The sequence below is a fragment of the Physella acuta genome, unplaced genomic scaffold (assembly GCF_028476545.2).
Source record: "Physella acuta isolate Inbredline_101_S28 unplaced genomic scaffold, ASM2847654v3 ptg000642l, whole genome shotgun sequence".
Taxonomy (NCBI): domain Eukaryota; kingdom Metazoa; phylum Mollusca; class Gastropoda; family Physidae; genus Physella; species Physella acuta.
In genome coordinates, this window is record NW_026732161.1 from 336,625 (window position 1) to 362,950 (window position 26,326).

Consider the following 26,326-nt stretch of genomic DNA (forward strand, 5'->3'; position numbering starts at 1 on the left):
CACAAACTGAACATCGTTTTTCAAACACTTAAACAATAACCCAATACAAAATATGACACCATACAATTAAAACATGGAATATAAACAAACAAAACTAGATTTTAACTTGGGTTTTATTCAATTGAAATGAACGAGAAACGACAAAATCATTTTCACTATTATTAATTTTTAGCCTTTTTAATCTTTAGTTTTTCTAAAATAAAATTATTGCTTCTTGCGTATTTCTGAACATTTCAAAACTTTCAGTTTTAAGAACAAGTTTGTAAAGTGTATCTCTTTAAAATATGTTACTGATTTTGAAACTCCATGTCTTGAAGTTGTCAAAATGTCAAATAAATCTTAAAGACGACGTAGATTTGTTGTATCTTTTCTGTAAGAAAGAAAGACAATATATTTGTGTAAATTTAGGAAGCTCATCAACTCAAAATTTGTTTCATTGTCAATATTTTAGAGGGTTTTAAAAGTACTTCGTACTATGTGATTTAATCTTTCAATTTCAATATTTTAGCAGTTTTTTCTCGTCTGAAATGTGTCATTTCTATTTTCACTAATATGGTATCTCACCTGTGTTTTCTCACCTGTGTTTTCTCACCTTTTTCTCTCGCCTTAACCCAAGATTGAACGGATGAGACCAAAAATTATTTGAAGAGGGTCCTTAGAAAAGAAGAACAACATTAAAATTGTGGCTCTCCATGTACGACTTACAATGTGCTTTACATTAGAAAATAAGTTTTACCTGAATCAATTTCTGTATAATTGGTGCTGAAAAATAAATTGCAGTCAGCAGTCAATTATCCCATTTTAAAATTATATATATATATATATATATATATATATATATATATATATATATATATATATATATATATATATATATATATATATATATATATAAATGTATGGTTGATACGACAAAAGGTATCAGGACAAAATATGTTATATAACTTACTTATACACCTGGGGACAGTTGGAGAGACTAGCTCAGGACAGAGATGTCTGAAAAGCTCTTGTCAGCGGCCTATGTCCCACGAGGGGCGACAGGCAAAACTAACCTAACCTAACCTAACGTACTTATTACATATTTAGAATAAGGAAGTTGATCATTCTGTTAAAACCGAACTGAAAGTATAATAAATAACAATGAGCAATAGAACTTATTAGTATTTTACAAACCGGTCGTTGTAGGTTTGGTAGTAGATGCAGTCGTAGTAGTTGTGGTGGTTGTTGTCGTTTGAGTGGTGGTGTCTGGAAAAGGATTTAAATTATCCAACTGTAAGCACGTTTAGAATATAAGCAAACAGAAAGCCTTCTTGCAGTACAAATAATTGAATCTTTGCTTTTGTCTGCGAGTCATCTCACTTTAAATTCTACCCACACCCAAACGTTTAGCCTTCTTACAATCCCCAGCCATGCTTGTGCCGATTCATCAATCTATATATAATTCAGTATTTAATAAGGGAAGCTATAGTCGAATGGTAAAGCGTTCAGCTTATCCAAAAGTCTCGAGTTCGAATCCCGGGCTCGAGTCCAAAGAATGTGCCACCCAACTCTGATGGTTGCCTGACTTACGTTAGGGATAGTCGGCTGGGTATAGAGTTGACCACACAATCCCTTCATATGCCGAGGTTGCTGACAGTTTACTTTATCTCGCTAGACCAATGAATAGTATCTTCTGAAAGAGTACTTTACAGAATAAATTATCTTCAAAAAGATTTTTTTTCTTATCACAAGTTCTATTGGGGAAATAAAAGAAAGTTCATTACTTCATCTGATTGCGCAAAGTGTTGTCAGTACTATGCTAAACCGCTGTTGATTCGAGCCAGATACCCGTGAAAGCTGAGTGAACTCAGGGATGTTCTCCGGACTTCAGTCAACATAACTCATTGGCCTTTGCGTCAGCAATTGTGGGATCTACCACTCGATCACATTGTCACCTACGACTATCGTATATAGAATGTAAATTATTCAAACTACTTACCATCTCTGCAAACTTTAACTTTGTGATTGTACTTGCTATCCTGGGGAAGTTGTTTTACCGCAAAATTTACTGAACAGGTGCCTTGGTAGAATTGGACCATAACACAGTATTCGTAATCATAGCATGCATTGTAACAGTCCTGTTCCTGTATATATATATATATATATATATATATATATATATATATATATATATATATAGAGAGAGAGAGAGAGAGAGAGAGAGAGAGAGAGAGAGAGAGAGAGAGAGAGAGAGAGAGAGAGAAAGTTTGGTATTAAAATAAATGTTGCAGAAAAACATATTTTACCGTATAGCCTGTACTACTGTCATCCCAATAGGATGCATCACCCCCATAGCCAATCACGTCTTCGAAAGCACAAGCACCTGTAAAAACCTACGTCTTAGAAAAGGCGATCAACTGGACGGCGTGGCCTAAAGGTAGACAGCTAGACTGCTAACCCGAAAGTCTCGAGTTCAAATCAGTAGAATGTCCCTGAGTTCACCCAGCTCTGATAGATATCTATATCACTTTAGGGAAAACAAAGACGACTGATAACACCATTCTTTCATATGTCGAGGTCTCTCAAGCAGATGAACTCTAATTCATCTTCCCTTTGCGCCTAGGGCACGAACTTGAGATGATGATGAGAAAGTATTTTGTCTTAGTGTCTGTGTATAAGCGCGTCTGTAAGAGTATGTCTTTGTAATTCTGCCAATCAGTCAATCAATGTTATTGTGTTTATAGAGTGTTTGATGGTGTATAAAAAATATTTCTTATTATTTATTTGAACACCTGTCGTCTTATATGTGTGTATGGATGTCTGTTAGTCAATATTTGTATCCGTAGACATTGTTTCTCTTGCACACTCTCTATCACTTTCACTTCTGTTCTTTCCGTAGTAAGGAATCAAAGAATCCTCTTTACAACAAGCGATCCTAAGGGCAGACGAAGTAGAGTTTATATGTTTCTTGACTTTGGCATATGAGGTGAAAGTGTGTTCACTTTTATTACTTTACGTGAGTTAGATACTCATCAAAGCTGGGTTGACTTAGGGATGTTCTTCTGACTTGAACCCGGATTCGAACTCGAGACTTTCGGGTTAGCGGTCTAGCAGTCTAGTCTACTGTTCTTTCCGTGGGGTATGTTAAAAAGGGTGACAGCAGGATTAATCTCAGAAAAAAATCCCAAAATATCTCAGGATAAAATTAATCAAGACAAATGATATCACGGATAAACGGTTTCAGATAAAATATCACAAACAAAACATCACATGTCAAAATATTTATAGTATCTAGGATGCGTTATTCAATTTCAACCCTTTTTTATAATTGATTGTCATTTGGTTTGTTGTTTTTTTTTAACCATTTTTTCACATAATAATGAATAATTTTTCCTGAGATTATATGTCTGGGATCATTTGTCCTGAAATTATTTGTTATGGAACCTTTGAATAGTATGTGTCTATTTGTTTTTCAACTCACCGTCAACAAGCTTTGGAGCTGAGAGACATAAGGCAAGAAGTATCACTTTAGAAATACCAGACGACATTTTTTTTTCACTAACAGAATCTGTCACTTCAGCTAATGAAAAATGAAATAATAATATCAGTAGTAACAAATAACAAAATAAGATAAAAATATTATTAGAGAGACACTTGTCACTCTTCAGCGGTTCATAAAAACAACACGGCAAAAGAAAAAGCAATGCGGGATATATATGTTATTGATTAAATTAGAAGAAGCTTGACATTAAATTTTTTACATGCGCATATATATATATATATATATATATATATATATATATATATATATATATATATATATATATATATATATATATATATACACATATATATATATTAAGTATTACGTGTCAGCTGGTTATGTGCCTTAAAGGCCGTTGACTTCAATTTCAGCCTGCTTATCAACAATATCATTTTTAACACGTTTTTATTAACTCATCTTCGCGTTTGTTTGTTGTTAAAATTGACAACGAAAATTAGCCCACTTCTGATTGCTCTAGAGATCTGAAATTTGGCATGCAGGCTACTTTCGCCTAACAATTTCAGATGCAATCATAAAAACTAGCAATTAGAGACCTAAATTAGCTTAATTAAATTACGCCCCAAGGACCCTAAAATTGAGGACATGATTTCTAAAGATACCGACAAGACTGGAGGCCTATTGACACAGTTACTTCGGCCCCAATCGATGTGAGCGCGCTGGCCGTGATCGTATAGTGGTTAGTACTTCGCGTTGTGGCCGCGACAACCCAGGTTCGAATCCTGGTCACAGCATTTGATGACAAAAAACGTGGGTACGTTCACCATCCAATTTCCAAAATTCGTGTAATAAAATGTCATCGCCTAACAATTTCAGATGCAATCATAAAAAACTAGCAATTAGAGACCTAAATTAGCTTAATTAAATTACGCCCCTTCTCTGTTTAAAGCGTATCGGTCGCTCAAGATTTTTAGTCCGTGTATTTAAAAACACTTAGTCAAGTCATACTTAATCAAGTCATTAGATAAAGTAGAAAATAAACTATATAAAAAAACTTTTTAAAAACCACGTTTTTCATGTGTAGCAACGGACTAAAAAGGAGAAAATAAAATACTTAAAAAAAAACTTTTTAAAAAACCACGTTTTTCTTGTGGACTAAAAAGTAGAAAATAAATTTTTCTTCCGACCCTAGGGGATCTACCAATGACTGCTCGTAGATTTTGTGCTTCCTCGAGCTGTGCAGGTTCTTGTGATGACTGTTCATACATTTGATGACAAAAAACGTGGGTCGGGCAGATTTATGATTAAAGCGAAAAGCACACAACTCACGAATTTTGGAAATTTGATGGTGAACGTACCCACGTTTTTTGTCATCAAATGTATGAACAGTCATCACAAGAACCTGCACAGCTCGAGGAAGCACAAAATCTACGAGCAGTCATTGGTAGATCCCCTAGGGTCGGAAGAAAAATTTATTTTCTACTTTTTAGTCCACAAGAAAAACGTGTTTTTTTAAAAAGTTTTTTTTAAAGTATTTTAGGTTTATTTCTATAGCCTTTGTTCAACCAAGAACAAACTACAAGGCAGCAGTTGTTTATTTTGGAGTTGTCTCTCCTGGAAGAGTTGCAGTCCCGAGCTATCGAGCTAGCAGCCATGACCTTTACAGAAACGACTATGTTGATCCCTCTCTACCAAACAATAAGTTTTAATTACAGAAAGAGAAATCTCCTCATTTACTAATACAACTATATTTTCTAAACTTTCACCCATAAAAATAAACAAACTTCCAATTATACTCATCCACATTTAAAGAAAAAGAAAACTTGAACCTTTACCAGCGTTATCAGAACGATACGTAAGTTCTAAACCGAGTACTTGAACGTTCGTCAGAAGCCAGTGTATATTTTGCTTACAACAAAACGCCCACACAACACATCCAAGTCAAGGTTTCATATCGTAAACAACGCTTAAGGCTTAGCCATTGGCTGGCTAAGATTTCACATTCCGGGCAAGCAGCACATCGTGGGCGAGTATTTTCATGTGTAATCTATTCTTAAATCGATACTGCCCATTTCTTTTTACATTTTTACATCATGTAAGTGTACACACACACACATACACACACACACACACACAAACACACACACACACACACATATATATATATATATATATATATATATATATATATATATATATATATATATATATATATATAATTTCATTCATATAATGTGGGCGGTGATGAGACACAAACAAAAATAAAAACCTCTAATTTTAAAGTGATTTTTTACTTTTTCAGGTTTACTTAATCGTATATTCAAGCCGTATACATTAGTCTCAACGAGACAGTTTTGTTTTAGAGTAACCTATATTGTCAGAAAAACATCATGATCTTTATGTAAGATAGCCCAAATAGAAACAGAGCGGTACTAATGACCTATGAGACGAGAGTTCAAGTCAGTAGAACGTCTTTTAGTCCACCTAGCTCTAATGAGTACCTATTTCACGTTTGACTCAGCATATGCTGAGGTGACAGAAACAGGTTAACTCTACTGCACTTGTCACACGGACCATTGGTAGAAAAATTTGAACTGTACTTTACTAATCACTTACATAGTGTGCCAAATTATACCATGTAAAAAGCTTATATATAGGATATATAGTTAATACGTTAAGTACTACAGTGTTGTTCATTTATTAGTGTTTTTGTAAGGTTGTTGGTAACAATATGTTTAACAAGGGATTTCCAAGACGCACGGGAAAATTTAAAAGGGGCCTCCAACTCCAGATTTAAATTTTCATTTTTCATTCCATTGTTTTATTGTTGACTTCTTTGTTCATTTTTCATCATCAAAGCCTGAGTTTTTCGCCTTAGAGTGAAGGATGTGCACAGTTGTAAAATACAAACATACACCAACGTCCCAGGTGGTCCACCAAGATATTTTCATGGGGGGGGGAGGCTCACCGGGATTTCACAGTTGTTGAAATAAATACGCCCTCCATTCGTTTGCATCTTGTTAAATTAGTGGCAAACACATTAGATAACATTGGCTTAAATGCAGTGTTTCTTTCAGACTTTTTAGCAGGTGGTGCAGTTTAAGTTTTCGGAGTGGTGGGGGGGGGGGTCGGAATAAATTTTCCGGTAACTGGTAAAAGTATATATTTTCTATATAAATTATATTTCGTTTGGGTTGGGGGTTGACTTTCTTCTTGAAGAGATGTCTGGAAGAAACTGTTCAAATGGAATCTTTTCATGGACATATGGTAGCTCTTCATACAAGAATTTCTCTCTTGAATATTGAATTGAGAGGCTCTCTCATCAATTAATGTAGGCTCCGCATACCACAAATTCATATCAATGCAAGGTACAGTTTAAAAAAAAGCGGGTGTAGTGTTTCTTAAATTATTACGTGTGTATAATTTTTATATAGATCTGAACGACGTTGCAAAATGATTTTGCGCACCAAATCAAAGCAATATGTATATAATAGAGTGGGAATTATTTTTACAAACAAAATCTTGATTACATTTTAAAACGTTAATTAAACATTTAATAAAGTCACAGTGTGTTTCACAATTAATAGCTAACGAGTTTTGGCCAACGTGAAAAGTTTGAAAGATATCGGTCCGGTAGACGTTGACATTTTGTTCGCAGTTTACCTCATGTGAAACCAGAATAATAAGAAACCAGATAATAAGAATGTATATATCTCTGTACTATTTAACGGTAGCCATTTTTATCGTTTTTTTTTTAGAAAACGGAATTAAAGTAAATTATCACTTCGATGTATTTATTAAGGTTATTCTAAAATTTAAAGTATAAAATTTTAAAGTTATATATGAATTTTCGTTTTCCAAAATGAAACAGCATTCAAGTTACTAATGTGGTATCACTGTTGGTAACCAGAAATCGTTAAAACTCGCAAGACACATGCGCATGCAATAAGCAATTTAAAACTAGCGAGCCGACCCGCGGCATATCGTACGCCGCTATTTAGTTGTTTTATTTTCTACTTTTCAGTAATTCATAATTTGTGAATTCGACCATACCAATGCTGCCACTGAAAATATTTGCTTTAAAACACCATCAGTAGGTCGTTAAGAACGATACTACCCCCACCCTCCTTTCCCCCAACCCCTACCCTACACCCACCCCCACCCCCCTCGTGAAAGCAGCCTCCTATTAGTTACCTCCCCTAAGTTTAAAATAGTTTCAAACTAAATTATCTGCCCCTAATAGCCGTCACTAAACCCGCTCTATGATTGTAAACATTTAGCGTGAACCACAGCTCACCAGACCATATAGGGGTGGGGTGGCAGGGAGCGCGCTAACAGCTTATTTTCTAACGTCTACCAGAAAAGAATTATATATATATAGATTTGTGAAATTTCGTCTATCCTGCTTAAACGGTAATCAAATTTTGCGAACTATAAGTAGAGTAAGAAGCATTTCCGTTTAACGGAAATCGCCAGGAAGTTGACACAGAACAACGTAGTTGATATAATGCTTATAATTAAAATTTCGTCAACTTGATTGAAATGTTACTCCAGTTATCGTGCTCATAAACATGCAGACTCACAGACATACAGTCAAAATTGAAAAACTATGTTTTCCCTATTGAGGAAGGGATATAACGTCAGTCTCGATTTTTTTTCTTACACGAGTCAGTACGTTTTTTCGTATATGAGAAAGTAAAAAAAAAACAAAAAAAAAAACTAAGAAAAGGTCATTGAAGTTGTACAAGAATTTTTTTTAAATATACACGGTTATTTCCCTTGAACGTGTATACCAAATTATAAAATAATTTCAAATAACAAATTTAAAAATGAGTTTTTGTTTGATTGTTATGATTATTTATTGTGTGTTCTGGGCAATGGCGTAGCGAGGTCGGGTGTCACCCGGTGCGGCACTTAATGGTGTCACCCCCCAGAGGCGTAGCGACCCTTCCCGGGGACAAACTTTTAAACTTTCGATTTGCACCACCCCCCCTCAAGTTTTTGATTTGCACCGCCCCCCCCCCCCCTCAAACTTTCGATTTGCACCCCCCCCCCTCAAGTTTTTATCTATATATTTTGCTATTTTTTGCCTTGGTGTCACCCCCCTAAATGGTGTCACCCGGTGCGGTCCGCACCCCCCGCCCCCCCCCCCCCCCCTCGCTACGCCCCTGGTTCTGGGTGTTCTTTTTCAACAGTGAAGTGATCGCCGTCGAATAGGACGATACCGGGTTTATATTTTTTAACAATTTTTCATGGTCATTTCAATAACACATATTTTTAATAGCAATTATTGCGTATTATTAGAAAAGAAAGATCTATGTTTAACAGTGAACGATTAGTGTTTGGTGTAAACGTGTCTTTTGCCCATTTTTATGTCCGAATAGCTGAGAGAACGTAAGGTAAAAATACGGCAATTACTGTATTTAATATTTAATATATTTATGTATTGCGTGTGTACTGTGAGTGGTGTGTTTACCACATGAGCTGTGGTTACATTAACTTACACGTGTAAGCGGTCGTGGGTGTGTAGTCTTGTGTAAGGGTGTGTTTAGGATTGTTTCCTTGTGTAAGGGTGTGTTTGTGATTGTTTCCTTGTGTAAGGGTGTGTTTGTGATTGTTTCCTTGTGTAAGGGTGTGTTTGTGATTGTTTCCTTGTGTAAGGGTGTGTTTGTGATTGTTTCCTTGTGTAAGGGTGTGTTTGTGATTGTTTCCTTGTGTAAGAGTGTGTTTGTGATTGTTTCCTTGTGTAAGGATGTGTTTAGGATTGTTTCCTTGTGTAAGGGTGTGTTTGTGATTGTTTCCTTGTGTAAGGGTGTGTTTGTGATTGTTTCCTTGTGTAAGGGTGTGTTTGTGATTGTTTCCTTGTGTAAGGGTGTGTTTGTGATTGTTTCCTTGTGTAAGGGTGTGTTTGTGATTGTTTCCTTGTGTAAGGGTGTGTTTGTGATTGTTTCCTTGTGTAAGGGTGTGTTTGTGATTGTTTCCTTGTGTAAGGGTGTGTTTGTGATTGTTTCCTTGTGTAAGGGTGTGTTTGTGATTGTTTCCTTGTGTAAGGGTGTGTTTGTGATTGTTTCCTTGTGTAAGGGTGTGTTTGTGATTGTTTCCTTGTGTAAGGGTGTGTTTGTGATTTTTTCCTTGTGTAAGGGTGTGTTTGTTATTGTTTCCTTGTGTAAGGGTGTGTTTGTGATTGTTTCCTTGTGTAAGGGTGTGTTTGTGCTTATACTAATGTATCTGTGTGTTTATTATAGTGTATGCTTGTTTGTATACAAGCACATCAATGCTCTCGCGTGATCCTTTTAATTAAATTCATACATCCTTTAAGTTTATGCATGTGAACATATTTCTTAAAGCAACTCAAATCAACCACTTAGAATAAATTTTGATTTATTTATAAGGACATTTCAAATACTGACAACCTAGCATCTATTACATTTGATAGTTGTAATAGATATTGTAGGTTCGGCAAAGTCGGACGGTAAAGGTATAATTGCTAAACTGAATATCTTATTTCGGGCCGCCGGACGGATACCAGTTACTTCCCCTGGATTTGTTCCCTAATTTTTAAGTCTAGAGCTAGTTTTTAACTGCTGACAAATGTATGATGGTCCTAAGATGATTCATCTGTATTTAGCAATCAGCTCATATTAATCAACTATTTCAAAGTTTGTGTTTTTTGTAACTCATGTTTTGACAAAATGAATAATGTTATAGCTTGTTTTCCTGCGTAATTTGTAAGAAAGTTAGACAGTTATACTAAAAAACAGAACGAGAAAAATTCAATAAATTTTAGACATTTTTGTTTCCTTTTTAAACGAAAATAATTAAAAGATAATAAAAAAAAACTCGTTTTGAAGACATAAAACGCAAGAAATTGACGGATCAAATTTTGCATCTTACGCTGACATCTGTCCCAGCATTGATGTGTTTTTATCTCTGTTAAAATCAGAATTCACAATAGCTAACCCTTATGTGCGCCGAAGCAATGTTAAAAATCAATACATCCGTTACTTAGGTTATATTAACTTACTATTCATTACAATTTTCTTGTCTTCTATGTAACTGGAGAAGGCATTTTCGACGTCCACTCTATTTGTATATACGTAAAACGACCAGGCTATCGAGCAGGTGGGAGATCAGTCGTTTTACATAGGTTATCGTTATCGAATTGTTCATCGGGCGAGGTTTTTGTTTCTCAGGGTGTCTTTCAAACATTTTATCTGGAGGAAGGGGGCATTAAATCGTGCGAATGGGGATTGGAACAGTGTTTTTTTTTTCAGACTTTTTTCTCCGGGATGGATGGGGGGGGGGGGCACTTGTAAAAACATTTATTTCGTTCGGGGGGGGGGGGAGAGGGGGGGTGCGTACGGTAAACTTTCTTCGGGAGAGCTGAGGAGCTGAGCCCTCTGATGAGATGCCTGGAAACAACTCTGGAGGGTGAGGTGCACTTAAAATTAATGTGAATTTTTCATTTCGTCCACGGTGGGGGGGAGGGGGGATCGGGAGTGGGGAGGGTGACAGTAGGTGCTTTGGGGAAGAGGGTTTGCGGGCATTGCCCCCCCCCCCCCCACCCCCTAGAGTTGTAAAAAACTGATTTCACTATCATTTTGATGATAGGGTAGTTGTTTATAATGTTTTCCTATTGTTTCACAGTGGCCCGTACCAGTTTTATGTGATCGTGCTTGTTTTCTTTTTATGCCTATGTTTTGCATTTGGCTATTTTTAATGTTTGGTGGAGTAGTTTTTGACCCATCGAGCTCCCGCGTTTCTTTCCTTTAACACACATAGTTCTTTAAAGCTGCTTTCGATATGGATACTGAATGAATCATGCAGTTAGCATGTTTTATTTTTAAAATAACGGTTTTTGTGGGATAAAATTTTAATGTATGTCTTTGCGAAAGACAGATTTAGTATTCATATAAAAATGAAAACAGTCTAACACTAGACGGGTTATGTGGTCTGTTACAAACGTGACAGTGCGTGTTTTATAATTTGTGTAGGTGTAAATACATTTTGTGTAAATAGGTTCTCGTGATTCTTTATTGTTTTGATAAGTATTTGGAGAGTGTAAATTGATTACAGTTTAATCTCTTTACCTACATATCGATGTTTGACTCATGTTTGACTCATGTTTTGGTAAGCATATTTTTTTCTAAATTTTTAATTTCCCATTGATTCAGTATAATCTAAATCATTATCTGTGAAGAAATATATTTGTTTTTGTACAGAGTCCATAAGTATGGAAGAAATTCACAAAGAAAATCGGTGATTTTTTTTATTAACCCACACTGCATACGTTGGAACGAAAATAGCCGTAATCACTGATGCAGGTAATTTACAATTTTTAAAAATAAACAAAGAACTTGTACAGGGTTCTTTCTTACATACTTTAACTCTCACTGTCTCTAAATATCCATCTCTCTCGTACACGATCATAACCATCTTTTTCTCAATAGCCAAGCAGACTAGATAAGAGTTGAGAATCGATCATACAGTACAATGTACAACAATCACTTTTTGTATGGGTACAGTCAAACTAATTTAAAAAAACAAAAGATTGATTTAAATATATGCTTTATTAAAGGGAAACAAACGAATTATTTGAAACAATAAATCCTTTTAGAGATTTATGTTGACCAAATCTTATACCTGTGATGGTTTTTAGCGCAATTTCCATACTGGAATTGCGATTATTAATTCGTCATTTCTGGATGTGTGTCCGCAACTTTACCGCAGCTTTAAGTCGTATCTCCTCCTCAACGAAGCAATATCAAGGACTAGTTCCAAAAGCAAATATGTTAAGCAAGTTCCGAGGATGATTGTGGGCCAAACAATTCCCGGAATTCCTTCTTGAATTTCCCGGAAAAGCCAAAAAAACTCGAAAAAATGCCGTTTTTGGCCCATATCTCGGCAACCAGACCACTTAGCGACTTGAAACATTTACCAATCGATTTCTGCCATAATTTATAACAATATTGCCGAAGAAAGTTTTCAAAAATATCCTTTCGTTCGGTCACAATTTTTTTTTAAATTACATTATACATAATACACTACAGTACTATATAGCAATATAGAGAGCGCGACAACTAAATACCCCTACACGTCCGCAAATTTTTTTTAAAATCTCGTTAATAAATATTTTTTCTATTTTGTTTTGAATTATTAAAACTACTTGTGTTGCATTATTTATTTGCTGAATATATGATTTATCTCGATTTAAAATTGTTATTTATAACATACGGAAATTGCGCTTAAATTGTCACTAGACTTTTTATTAACTTTTTTTTTAGTATAACCTTTCTCTGTACTGTTTTAAATGCCAAGTAAAAGCAAAGTGAAATAAAAAAAACTGTCGACATAACCTAATCTAAAAATAGGATCAAAACCGTTACTTAAAAAATAAAATAAAAGTTACTAGGTAGACAAAGTAAGCGCAGAAGTTTGGCTTGAGGTAACTTAGCAGCACACAAACGGTCCAATGTGAACCTCTCACTCAGCGTAAAGAACCAATCAGAGGATTTTAAAATATTGGCTTTCCCCGCCAACCGTAGGTCTCGGTATTCGCATCATGTGATTGATCGGATACACGGCGAATTGTTCTTTTTTTTCCTTTTATCTTTTGGTGGTTGCGACATCCAATTCCGAATTAGGTCATAGGATGTGGAAAAAACATAACAAACAGCCGCTGAATACCTTTCGTGTGGTGGGGGATGGGGGTGGGGTGGGGGTTGGAATCGTCACACATACCCGATTACTTAAGAGCTTTGATAATCTCTAAAAGAAAAACTTGGGAATGAGGAGGGGGTTTGCGAAAATTTAAGATTGTTTTTTATTTTCCTGATGCACCTCCCCTGCCACCACCCCCCCCCTTCTACCTCCCCACTCCCCACAAACAAAGATCAACTCATACTGTAAAAACACTGGTTTGAATAAAAAAATTAAGTGCTAACACCTATCTTTATTGGGCTTACTTGGATTTGTAAGAATTATTTACAGTGTCTACCAACCCACCCCTTCCAACCCCACCCCCACTACTCCGATTAAGTGGCATAGACTCCAATTTCAGCCTGTTTTTCTTTTTGGATTTGCTTCCATAGCCTTTGTCCAATCAAGAACAAACTACAAGAAAGCAGCTGTTTGATTTTGGAGTTGTCTCTCCTAGAAGAGTGGCTGTTCCTTGCTATCAAGCCACATCTGCCCTAGAGTTCGAACTCGAGACTTTTTGGTTAAGCAACCATGAGCTTTACCGACTCGACCACGCCGACTTAAAAATTGGTGGGCAATTCTTTTTTCTGCGAGATTCTATTCTATTTGTAAAAGTTTAAGTAATTAAAAATGGATTAGAAATATTATCTATATCCCGAGTTGCCATCCCCCGTAGTGTTAAATAAGAATACTCGAGAAAGTTTAGGGGAGATCACTCCCGGTTTATTTATTTTGGTTTCGCACAATTAATATTTAAAATAATTAAATAAGTCAGAAAATTGCTAACTTATGCTACAGTTAGACCACACCGTACTGTTTATGAATACGTTAGTCTAACCCCCCCCCCCCACCAGCGTGGTCGAGGAGTAGAGCAAGACAACTGAACACAAATTAGTGAGCTATGTTTAGTGCCTCCCTGTTTAAACACACCTATGATGAGCTTCTCACTCCATGATGTTTAGTAAGCGCCATTGCGATAACTACCATACACGAAGCAAAATCAAAATAAGCAAATGGTTGGAAAAATTAAATTTAATCGAGTCTCGCAAGGCTGTCAATTCTTCTTTCTTTTTCTTCGTTCTTAATTCTTGTGTTGGAAGGAATTCCCTCAAACGCAATAAAGTATCACGTGTAACTTTTTATGCGCCCTGTATGTCCTTGACTCCGATTTAAGCCTGATTTTTGTTTTGTATTTGCTTCCATAGCCTTTATCCAACAGGAACAAACTACAATGCATCAGTTGTTTGATTTTGGAGTTGTCTCTCCTAAAGATTTACTGCTGTCAGCTGTCAAGCCTCATTTGCGACCATAATCTTTACCGACTTGAACACGCCGATCCCCTGTCAAGTCACCAAACATTTTATTCACAAATTATATATCACAAAATGGGATGTTGAAGAGATGCCTGGAAGAAACTCTGCTTAGACATTTTTTGGGACAAAATACTACGTCCAGTAAGCTTTGTAGAAGTCATGATTAAAAATGTATTGTTTTAAGAATCAAAGTTGAGTAGATATGTTAGATTTGAAGAGTTGCTTCTTCAGAGTCGGAAAGGTTTGAAGTTTTCTATTGGTAGAAAAACAAACAGTATATTTGCTCACAGTTTCTCATGAGTTACAATACAATGATTATTAAGCTAAAATAAATATAAATAACCCATGACGTTTTGGTTAAAAAAACTAAGAAAATGATCACTCAGTGTATGTTTTTTGCATTTCTTTTTTATAAGGCATCAGCTTAAGAGGTAAGACATATCGGAATTTGTTGTGAGTAAATATTTCAGATATATATGTATGTGTGTGTCTGTGCATGTGTGCGTATGTGTGTGTGTGTGTGGTTTTGATGTATCTGGACTTAATGTGCTGATTATTGAAACTATCATTTTTTTATATTTACTCTGCTGTATTAAGTATGGCTTTCTAAATACATTTCACATCTTGACTGCTTTATTCAAGCCGCTACTGTTTCCAAGTCGCCTATATTCTCAGAAAACAAGCCGGCTACTGTGCCAAGTAGTTGCGTGAAAAGGCTGATAGGAAACTTGTAGTGAAAGGTAAAAAAAAAAAACATGTTTAAATACATCATAGGTATACTCGTAAATTGGTTTATAAATTATCGAATAGTTATTTTAAAAAGTTACCTCAACATAACCTGTTGCTGGATTAATGTCAAAAGCTGCAAAGGGGGGGGGGGGGGTGAGAGGGAGAGAAAGAACTGTATTATTTAACATACACACCTCCGCCTAGTTTCTGCAACATCATAGAGTTTTTTTATTTATTTTTGGTCGGGTAGGCAGACAAGCAGGTAGGCAGGCAGGCAGGTAAGTAGGTAGGTAGGTATGTAGGTAGGTGTCTTTTTCTGTCTTTTGTTCTTTCTTCTTCAGAAAATTTCAAAACCAACTCTCTAAATGTATTACTAATAAAATTGGAGATGAAATATAGTTAAAACAATTTACTAATTAGACAAATTCAAACATATAAGTTTTTAATTACGTATGGCTGGAGGTATTGTTGCTGCTGAAAAAGACAAAAACAAAAAAAAACATGAGATATAATCCGGCTTTATTAATGCTTACAGCAAAAACCTGCTTTTAAACACGGGAAAAATCTTTGCTTAATATTATATATATATATATATATATATATAGATATATATATATATATAGATATATATATATATATATATATATATATATATATATATATATATATATATATATGGGGGTCATCCATAAATGACGTCACGCTTTTTTGACGATTTTCACCTCCCCCCCTCCCCTCCGTCACACGTCGTCACAAAAAGCCAGACCCCCCCCCTAAAATGACGTCACACCTCAACCTACAACCCCCCTCAAAATTGCAGTTGAATTTTTTAAAAACATCGATATTTTTCAAAATCTTGTCTAAACTCTTACAATTTATTAAAACAGTTATCTAAAACGCGAAATAACGTCTAAAATTCGTTTTCTAACATTGCTTTTTTATAATGCAAAAATGTGACGTCGCAACATCTGACCCCCCCTCCCCCTCATCACACATCGTCACAAAATTACGGACCCCCCCTCCCCCCTACGAGTGTGACGTCATTTATGGATGACCCCTATATATATATATATATTTATTTATTTATTTATTTATATTTATATATATTTATATATATTTAAATATATAAATGTATATATATATATATATATATATATATATATATATATATATATATATATATATATATATATTTAAATATATATATATGTATATATATATATATATATTTATATATATATATATATATATATTTAAATATATATATATGTATATATATATATATATATATATATATATATATATATATATATATATATATATATACATATATATAATTATATATAATTAATTTATATGACGTAAATGGAAAATTTGTATTAGAAATCTTGCTGCCGTTAAATCGAGTTAGTACTTGTCAAACATCATTTATATGGACAGAATCAAAAATATGTAAAGTCGTTGTTTATTTGTGTGTTTTTTTATGTACCATAAGAGTGTTAGCAGTGCTTCAAAAGTGCTGCAGTTTAGTGCAAAGTAAAGTATTGTAAAGCTTTTTTTTCGAAAATTTACGTTTTTTTCAAAATATTACGTAATAGACTTCTGCGCTACCCGTGGTACTGAAAATTTACCTTGAGCGCAAATGTTGGCTGTAAATCATCAGGATAGCCACACATATGGCAAATTTTCCATAAGTCATCATGGTTAGATTGTTGTTCTGAAACGCAATAATAAATATATACTATAAGGTGTCATCCATTTATGAAATACAAATTTTTAAATGTAGACCCCTATCGAACGCGTTACCAAGTTACTTTTTAAATAACAACTATTGTGTACGTATGTAACTATGTTCATGTTCATGATCATGTTCACGTTCGTGATTAATCATAAACGCGTTATTTATAAAAATAAAATTCAATATTTGCGACTTTATTGTACACTAATATAACAAATACGACTTTCATTAATTAAAGAAGGTAGACTAAAAACAAGTTGATACAATAATGGTCGGTTTAAATGAATCTTATTAAATCAAAATTCCAGAAAGAAATAGTGAATTACCAGTGAAGGTAAAAGACGAGGTAACTTAGGCAAGTAGGTTGGTTTAAAAACCAAGTATATATTTTAAAATTTAATCTTCTCGGAGTCATCCATAAATTACCTTACGCTTTTTTGATGTTTTTTCACCTCCCCCCTCCCCTCCGTCACACGTCGTCACAAAAAGCCAGAACCCCCCCCCCCCCCTAACATGACGTCACACCCCAGGCTACAACCCCCATCAAAATTGCAGTTGAATTTTTCTTAAAACATCGATATTTTTCCAAAATCTCTTCTGACCTCTGTCAAAATAGAGTATTTTAATCAATTCCTATTGCAATTTATTAAAACAGTTTTCTAAAACGCGAAATAACGTCTAAAATTCATTTTCTAACATTGCTTTTTTATAATGCAAACGTGTGACGTCGCATCATCTGAACTCCCCCCCCTCCCCCTCATCACACACCGTCACAAAATTACGGACCCCCTCTCCCCCCTACGAGTGTGACGTCATTTATGGACGACCCCTTCAGACTAGTTCAGACCTCCGTATTTTGTTGTGATTAAATGGACATGTGGCGCAGTGCTTTTTGAACTACGAGAAACTATTGGTTGGTTGCGAAATCAAATTCGATACAATTCGATAAGATTGCGAAATTTTAATATTTTTATAGATCTTACTGTCTTTAAACAACAAGCCCAACTCAACAATAGGAAATGTATTTTTAATTCAAAGATTAGTAAGGACCTTTGTGAAATTTGTTTTTAACAACTTTGTTTTCCCAACCCCTGCCACCATCTTCTAACTAGACAAAACCCTGTTTGTGAGCTAAACTCCACCAAATATTGATCTTGCCTTTAAAGACTATAATGTTATTACATGCATTGATCTTAGTTATCGATGTTTGTTGCAACATAAAAACACAGCTGACGGATGATACAGATCAACGGAGCTTTCACCAACACAAGAGGGAGCGTGCGACTGATAGCCACTGCCAGAGCTGACCATTCTACCCCTTCAAAAATTGAAATCGCAAAGACAGGTGAACTATACTTCTCCTGCTCCTAGGATCCTAGGACCGCAAGATTTGAAAGGATTCCTCTGCATAGAAATGATATTACGTAGAACAATACTACTAAATTAAATAGAAAGATCACAAATATGATGCAGCATCGCTAGACATGATCAAAGGGAGTCCCCCAACACCCCCCCCCTCCTCCCCACCCCTGAAAAAAAGTCTACAGACTCGAACGAAATAAAATGTATATAGAAAATGTATACTTTTACCAGTGTCCGCCACACCACCCTCCCCCTCCCCCAACTCTAATTAACTAAAGGGTGAATTGAAAAAACCTTTAATTATGAGTTACTATAGCAGAGAAATTGCGCTGGGCTGCGCGCAGGTGGCGGTAGCACGACCGTTGTGTATACGTTTGATTAGTGTGGATATTCTTTTAGAACACCCAAATTGTATTTCGCAATACATATTAAGCGCTTTCTTTCTAGCGCAAACCTCATATGAATAATTAATAAATACAACATTAAACCAAACCTAAGTGAATAGCTTTCGTGCTAACATCGTTGTCAGGTTGATTTTATATCTATACTTGTTTCCCTCAACACATCGACAAAAAGTTTAGCTATTATATCCACTATTTGTGTAAGTTAACTCACCTAACATTTGAACTCTATTTACTCGTTTGTATGGAGCTAAACTCATAAACAAATTTATACATCATTGTTTCTGTAGCTTTTGCTCACCCAAAATATAATTTTAATCTACCCCATTTTTCTGAGCTTAATCATCTTAACATTTTATTATAAACATTTTTTTGCTGAGCAATAAATCGTACATAAAAAATCACATAAAATCGTACAGTATACATCCCTGCCTGTATAGCTTAACTCAACTAAAATAACCCTGTTGGTGGAGCTTAACGCTTCTAAAACTTTAACGGTGTAGATCCCTGCTTTTTGAGTTCAACTCATCTAAAACTATAACCGCATAGACCCCCGTTTATAGAGCTTAACTCATATAAACTATCCTGGGAGAGTGGGGGATGGGGCACTTGAAACTCTTAGAAATGGCCAGGGGGGGGGGGGGCGGACTAATTTTTTGTGGTGGGGGGGGGCGGACTAATTTTTTGTGGGGGGGGGGGGGGCTGGGAAGCGGACACGTTTAAACATATATTTTTTAATAAATACCATTTCTCGGAGAAAGGAAAAGGGCGGTAGTTGCGCTTCTTAGGGGCCCTTAAGAAATGCCTAAAAGAAACACTTCCCATGCGAATTGACGTAGGCAACGTTAACTATACACCGGTTTAAAAAGCATACCAGTTCTAGGTATAATTTCGTTTTTGCCTAATGTAAATCAATATTATTTCTAACCTTTAGATTTTATTTTGTTTTCCTGACTTCGGATAATATCGGAGACAAGGTTTTCTTTAATTTCGTATAACATGAGACAGGTACTCGTTTTAGCTGGGTAGACCTAATGGACATAACTTTATGTTTAAACGCTTTACTTATATTAAATTATTTAAAGTGTGTTGAAATGACCAGTGGTCAAATCAGCTTCTCGGCGGTTGTTTCCTGAGTCACATCTTGCACGCGTGCCAGAAGACAGACATCACGTGGTACAAAATTAACGAGGAGTATTGAACCAACCCTCCCAAAACTTACTCATCACTATGCCCAGCCGCCTTCACTTTCCCTAACATGAATTGGGTACCCATCAGAGCTGGGTGGACTTAGGGACGTTCCACTGACTTGATTCTGGATTCGAACCCGCTAAGCTACGCTGTCCTCGTCAATGGCGTGTAGCTCGCTAGATCTCTTCATAAAAGAAAGTATTTATTTGTATGCGTTTATTTAATTGCACATTGATATACTGTGGTATTCGGTTAGGTAAAAAAGTAAAGTTCCCTTTCAAACCTGACGGTCTATGGGGGCAAGTGAAGTTGAGTTCACTTGCTGTGACCTCGGCAATATGCCCAGCCGCCTTTACTTTCCCTAACATGAATTAGGTACCCATCAGAGTCGGGTGGACTCAGGGACGGTCTACTGACTTGAACCCGGATTCGAACTTGAGACTAACGGGTTAGCACTCCAGCTCTCTACCGCTAGACCACTCCGTCCCATATTCGGTTAGGACCCTTGAATAATATATTTCATAGTTGTATCCCTTTGTTTGTCCATTGAATATGTAGTGTGTCAACCTTATGTTTAGGAGAGGTTGTTACTGTAAACTAGACCTGCTCACTCAAATCTCCCTTTTAGCAAAACTTTTAGATGGATGTTCATTTCATATAACGTTACGTGATGTTCATTATTTGGTTTTTTAAATAACGGTTTTTATAGTACCAATTTTTAAAATTTTATTTCATGTGTACAGGGGTAAACTGGCTGTATCAGAGTTGTCCGAGAGTTTTGTTAGACAATTTTGTGCACAACGTTTTAGGTAGTTTTTATTTAGTTTTTTTTTTTTTTTTTTTTTTTTTTGTTGTTTTGTTAAAATGGTTTTGTGCATTATTTAATATTTAATTTGTGTACGTTCACATGCTCGATTATTGTTTTTTTTTAACACAACGTATTGAATCACTTTATTTAGCAAAACTCGAGAGAGCAGCTCATCTTTAAAATTTCCATGAGAAGTTGCGGACTCAGATAGAAGTATATATTTTTTAACATAAATTCTATTTTTTTTTTCTTCAGTTCGCCCGGGTAGGGGGGGGTGGGGTTGTTACCGAGGGGTAGGTAAGTTGAGGGGCTGTAGTAGGGCTTTAGGGAATGGGAAGTATGTGTAAATATTTTCTTTCGATTCTTTATTGTTTGACAAGAGATTGGGCAGTGTGAATTGATTACAGTTTAATCTTTATACCTACACACCTATAGTTAACTCAGCTTTTCTTTTTGTTCGTTCTTAATTGTGATGTTGAAAGTTGGGAGGGATTTTCTCCAACAATTAAAGATTTCGTGTCTACATGTTATACGACAAATGGGCCGTTGACTCCAAATGTTTTTCTTTTTGGATTTACTTCCATAGCTATTAACAACAATGAACAAGCTACAAGGCAGCAGTTGTTTGATTTTGGGGTTTTCTCTCCTAGATGAGTTGCTGTCCGCAGCTATTGCGTTACTCGAGTAAAAATACATCTGACTCCAATTGAATATCTGGTTTGCATTTGTAATTTAACAATTTTGCGAATTAACGCGAGCCTCATTAAATACATTTTGTAAGATTTATTTTTGTTGTAATTTTTTTTAATTATACGTTGATTCTGTATAATCTAAATCCTTATGTATGGAGAAATAGATTGGTTTTTGTAAAGAGTTCGTCAGTATGGAAGAAATTCACAAAGAAAATATATTATTTCTAGTGCGATAATCTATCATTTAACCCACACTACGTACGTTGAAACAAATATAGCCGTTGTCACTGATTTACATTTTTTATAAACAAGCAAATAATACTGAGCTCGTTCTGACACATTCCCTCTCTCGATCAATCTCTTAAAATCTATCGCTCCAATCTACGGTCATTAACGTCTTTTTATAATTTTTTTAAGTGTATCAAAGCTAAACAAATTGGAAAACAATAGATTGATCTAAACAGGTACTTTATTAAATGTAAAGAAACGTATTTTTCGAAAATATAAATTCTTTTAGAGATTTATGTTGACCAAATCTTACACCTGTTATTCTGTTTGAAATAAAATAATATGAAAATGGTATTGAAATTTCACTGTGTAAAGAAAGAATGATTAGATGTTTCTAATTTCAAGACATCTCAATAATAAAGTTGATCCTTCAGCGTTAGACTTGAAGTACTTCCTGTAGATAGTAAAACAAACACGATATTAGATGAATGTTTATTACAGGTTACAATAACTTTATAATCAAGCTAAGATTGTATTAAGCGCTAAGTAGGACGGCAACATGTATGGTAATACAAACATTGAATGAAATGTGTATATTCTCTCATATATATACAATATATTTATATATATATATATATATATATATATATATATATATATATATATATATATATATATATATATATATATATATATATACCTTTATATATATATATATATTTATATATATATATATATATAAATATATATATATATATAGAGAGAGAGAGAGAGAGAGAGACAGAGAGAGACAGAGAGAGAGAGAGAGATACTCGTAATGACGTTATGTTTGGAACTATAAAGCTGTTATGTAAAAGTATTTTTGTACACAAATATTTCCCCTGACTCTTTAAGGAAGTCTTTTATAATGCATATCACATCTTACCAGTATCTATCGGTATTACTTTCCAAGGCTGCCGGTCAAACCCCCAAAGGTCGTTAGCAAGGTGTTTAGTAAACCACTAAACAAGCCGATAGGAAGCTTTTAACGAAATGGAAAGAAAAAGGCATTAAATTGTATAAACGATTTACGTATACGTGTATTGGTAAATAATTGAATAGTTAGAAATATTGTTACCGTGATAAGTCCAGTAGCTTGATTGATGACTGGGCCTGTGGGGGTGGGGTGAGGTGGGGAGAGAATATAATTATATTCTGTTTCACATATTTAAGATAAGTTTCCAATTTATCAAAGATTACTTTTACTCTTGACCGTATATTTGTTATTTTAATACATAATATTCCACTTTAACAATAAAAGAAAGAAAAAGAAAAACAATTGTGGTTCTAAAATATTAACAATCATTTGATTTCTCTCCTCTCTCTCTTTCTCGCGCTTACACACACACAAACACACACACACACACACAAAACACACACTATCGCAGTCAATCTTTTTCTCTCCTATTTCTCTGCCTTGTTCTTTCCTAGTCTTTCCCTTTTTATCTCTTTCTTTCTCTTTTTTCTCTTTTCTTGTCTGTTTTAGTCGACCTAACTAATGCTTGAATAAGACAGTAACCCATAACATAACGAAGAAACAAAAATGTCTCTACATATTTTGCTAAATCTGTCTTCAAACAGATTGCATCTTTTTCTTCTTCTTCCCCCAGTACCCTGCAAAATACCAGCTGGAAGTGGATAGATTTCAATTTCAATACAGATTACCGTAATTGTGACGGTAAGGTCACAGCATCTAGTTTAGTCAAAATTAAATTTTAAAAAAGCACCAACTATCCAAATTAAATTGTTTCAAGAAATAAAATTACATATCTTAGTAGTTGCTATAATTTGCCTCTTAATTAGAAAAATTAAAGTATATAATTGTTTATTTACCTATCACTGGAGGAATCAATGGAGGAATTGTTGCCGCTGTAAAATTTTAATAAAAATATTATTAAACAATAGAATACAGGGATCATTTCATTTTTACAACTCTTAAACGCATAAAAAATAACGAGATATCAAAAGTGAATGTCTTTATTCAATATTAGCGCTTGGCGCCGAAGAAGTGTTTTGAACCAATGTTATCAATGTCGTTGATTCTAAGACTTGCTCTCACCTTCAGTGTAAGTCAGGCTGATTGTCAATACGACAGCCAAGAAAATTGTAACTTTTGTGAACGACATTTTCACGCTTTGATTTTTTTTCTGAAATTCGAAACAAACAAAAAAAAATCATTATAAAAAAGATTTTTTTACTAGAACTAGTATGAAGAAAACACAATAAGTGAAGCAATGAAAACGATTCGTGTAAACACGATAACTTGAGTACCGTGACAGCAAGGTTGATGAAATTTAGTATATAAGTATTTTATCAAAATCGTAGATCTGTATCAACTTTTGAGCGATTTCCGATAACCGGAAGTGGTCCTTTTTCTACTTTGAATTGTTCAAAAGCCTATAACTTGAGTACTATTTCAGATACATCAATGAAAGATCTATATCTCTACCTTCTGTCAAATTTGAGTAATTTTCGGTGACCGGAAGTACTAATTTACGCTATTTCCAATTTCTCAAAAAAGGCATGTAAATGTATAAAGTACTAATAATATTGCGCACTATTATGCACATTTTGTTTTGGCGTTCGCTTGGTGCGCAATTCTTTTTTCTATGAGATTCTATTCTATTTTTAAAAGTTTAAGTAATTAAAAATCATGTCTATATTCCAAGTTATATAAGAATATTCGACAAAGTTTAGGGGAGATCACTCCCGGTTTTTTTTTTTAACTTTAGCGATCTACACACCGTGTTAAGAAAATTCAATTCATGTGGATTTATCAAATCAGACATTGATATATCACATTCTCTGATAAAGGTTATCTTTAAACATGAACTTACTGTTGTATAGTTCTTCATGCAAGCATTAAAACCACATCAAACTAGATTGATCGGTATAGCTAAATCTCACTCAAGAAAAAAAAAATTGTGCAGAAAACAGCAGGTACTTACCAATTTGCGCAGAAGACAAGGTAAGTGTCAAAGGTTTGTTTTGGGGTAAATCAGTAGCAAAGTTACGGCCTTATATCTACCTTTCACAAGTTGAACAACCAATCAGATGATTTTAAAAGTTAGGCTTTCTCAACCAATCGCTGGTCTCCGTATTTGCATAAATGTGATTGATTGGATGCGTGGCCTATTTTTTTTTAGATACGAAAAACTATTGGTGAGATGCAGATATTTGGAGTGGGAAAATGAGGCCTACGGCCATGATACGTCGTGTTAGTGTGGTGGGGGTAGGAGACGGGGGTGGGGGGGGGGGGGGTTCTCGTCGATCATTAAACCTTTGATGTTCCTTAAACAACAAGGGGGTAGGGGGAGTGAGGGGTATATTACGAAATTTCCCTAACGTGGATGTTGAGAAAATTTAACAGTCTTTTTTTAGCGCCCCCATCCCCAACTGAACAACTTTTACTGTATGAGCCCTTGTTATAGGAGCTAAGATTATCTGAATGTTAACGGTAAACAACTCTATTTTTGGAAATCAGCTCTTCGAAGAAAAACAAAACCACTGTTTGCTGAGCTTAGCGTACCTAATATATTAACGGTATAGACACCTATTTGCGAGGGTCAGTTTACTTAAAACTTTAACTGTATAGACCCCTATTTGCGGGGGCATAGTTTACTTAAAACTTTAACTGTATAGACCCTTATTTGCGGGGGTCAGTTTACTCCAAACTTTAACTGTATAGACCCCCCATTTGCGGGGGTTAATTTACTTAAAACTTTAACTCTATAGACCCCTATTTGCGAGGGTCAGTTTACTTAAAACTTTAACTGTATAGACCCCTATTTGCGGGGGTTAATTTACTTAAAACTTTAACTGTATAGACCCCTATTTGCGGGGTTAGTTTACTAAAAACTTTAACTGTATAGACCCCTATTAGCGGGGGTTAGTTTACTCCAAACTTTAACTGTATAGACCCCTATTTGCGGGGGTAAGTTTACTTAAAACTTCAACTGTATAGACCCCCATTTGCGGGGGTAAGTTTACTTAAAACTTTAACTGTATAGACCCTTATTAGCGGGGGTCAGTTTACTTCAAACTTTAACTGTATAGACCCCCCCATTTGCGGGGGTTAATTTACTTAAAACTTTAACTGTATAGACCCCTATTTGCGGGGGTAAGTTTACTTAAAACTTTAACTGTATAGACCCCTATTTGCGGGGTTAGTTTACTTAAAACTTTAACTGTAGAGACCCCTATTAGCGGGGGTTAGTTTACTTAAAACTTTAACTGTATAGACCCCTATTTGCGGGGGTAAGTTTACTTAAAACTTTAACTGTATAGACCCCTATTAGCGGGGGTCAGTTTACTTCAAACTTTAACTGTATAGACCCCCATTAGCGGGGGTTAATTTATTTAAAACTTTAACTGTATAGACCCCTATTTGCGGGGGTTAATTTATTTAAAACTTTGACTGTAAAGACCCCTATTTGCGGGAGTTAGTTTACTTAAAACTTTAACTGTATAGACCCCCCATTTGCGGGGTTCAGTTTACATAAAACTTTAACTGTAAAGACCCCTATTTGCGGGGTTAGTTTACTTAAAACTTTAACTGTATAGACCCCTATTTGCGGGGTTCAGTTTACTTAAAACTTTAACTGTATAGACCCCTATTTGCGGGGGTAAGTTTACTTAAAACTTT

At 35.0% G+C, this 26,326-nt stretch overlaps 2 protein-coding genes and 1 long non-coding RNA gene across 3 annotated transcripts; all 3 read right to left on the reverse strand.

Moving 5' to 3' along the window:
* Window positions 1–116: 116 nt before the first annotated feature.
* On the reverse strand, window positions 117–5,407 carry LOC131948395 (ELMO domain-containing protein C). Its single transcript, XM_059310000.1, has 8 exons — window positions 5,317–5,407; window positions 3,461–3,559; window positions 2,286–2,362; window positions 1,979–2,018; window positions 1,174–1,245; window positions 737–762; window positions 579–654; window positions 117–370 (listed from the first exon to the last, which is right to left on the reverse strand). The coding sequence occupies exons 2-7, from the start codon at window positions 3,525–3,527 to the stop codon at window positions 607–609; spliced, it is 330 nt and encodes a 109-aa protein (XP_059165983.1). The 5' UTR covers window positions 3,528–3,559; window positions 5,317–5,407; the 3' UTR covers window positions 117–370; window positions 579–606.
* A 3,569-nt stretch (window positions 5,408–8,976) lies between these two features.
* LOC131948405 (uncharacterized) lies at window positions 8,977–16,921 on the reverse strand. The gene is made up of 2 exons (XM_059310013.1): window positions 16,854–16,921; window positions 8,977–9,709 (listed from the first exon to the last, which is right to left on the reverse strand). Exons 1-2 carry the CDS (start codon window positions 16,919–16,921, stop codon window positions 8,977–8,979), a joined length of 801 nt encoding a protein of 266 aa, XP_059165996.1.
* Window positions 16,922–21,865: 4,944 nt separating this feature from the next.
* On the reverse strand, window positions 21,866–24,771 carry LOC131948387 (uncharacterized). The gene is made up of 6 exons (XR_009388004.1): window positions 24,630–24,771; window positions 23,741–23,828; window positions 23,515–23,550; window positions 22,760–22,794; window positions 22,568–22,663; window positions 21,866–22,096 (listed from the first exon to the last, which is right to left on the reverse strand). It is a non-coding gene; the product is annotated as an uncharacterized LOC131948387 (long non-coding RNA).
* Window positions 24,772–26,326: the final 1,555 nt, after the last annotated feature.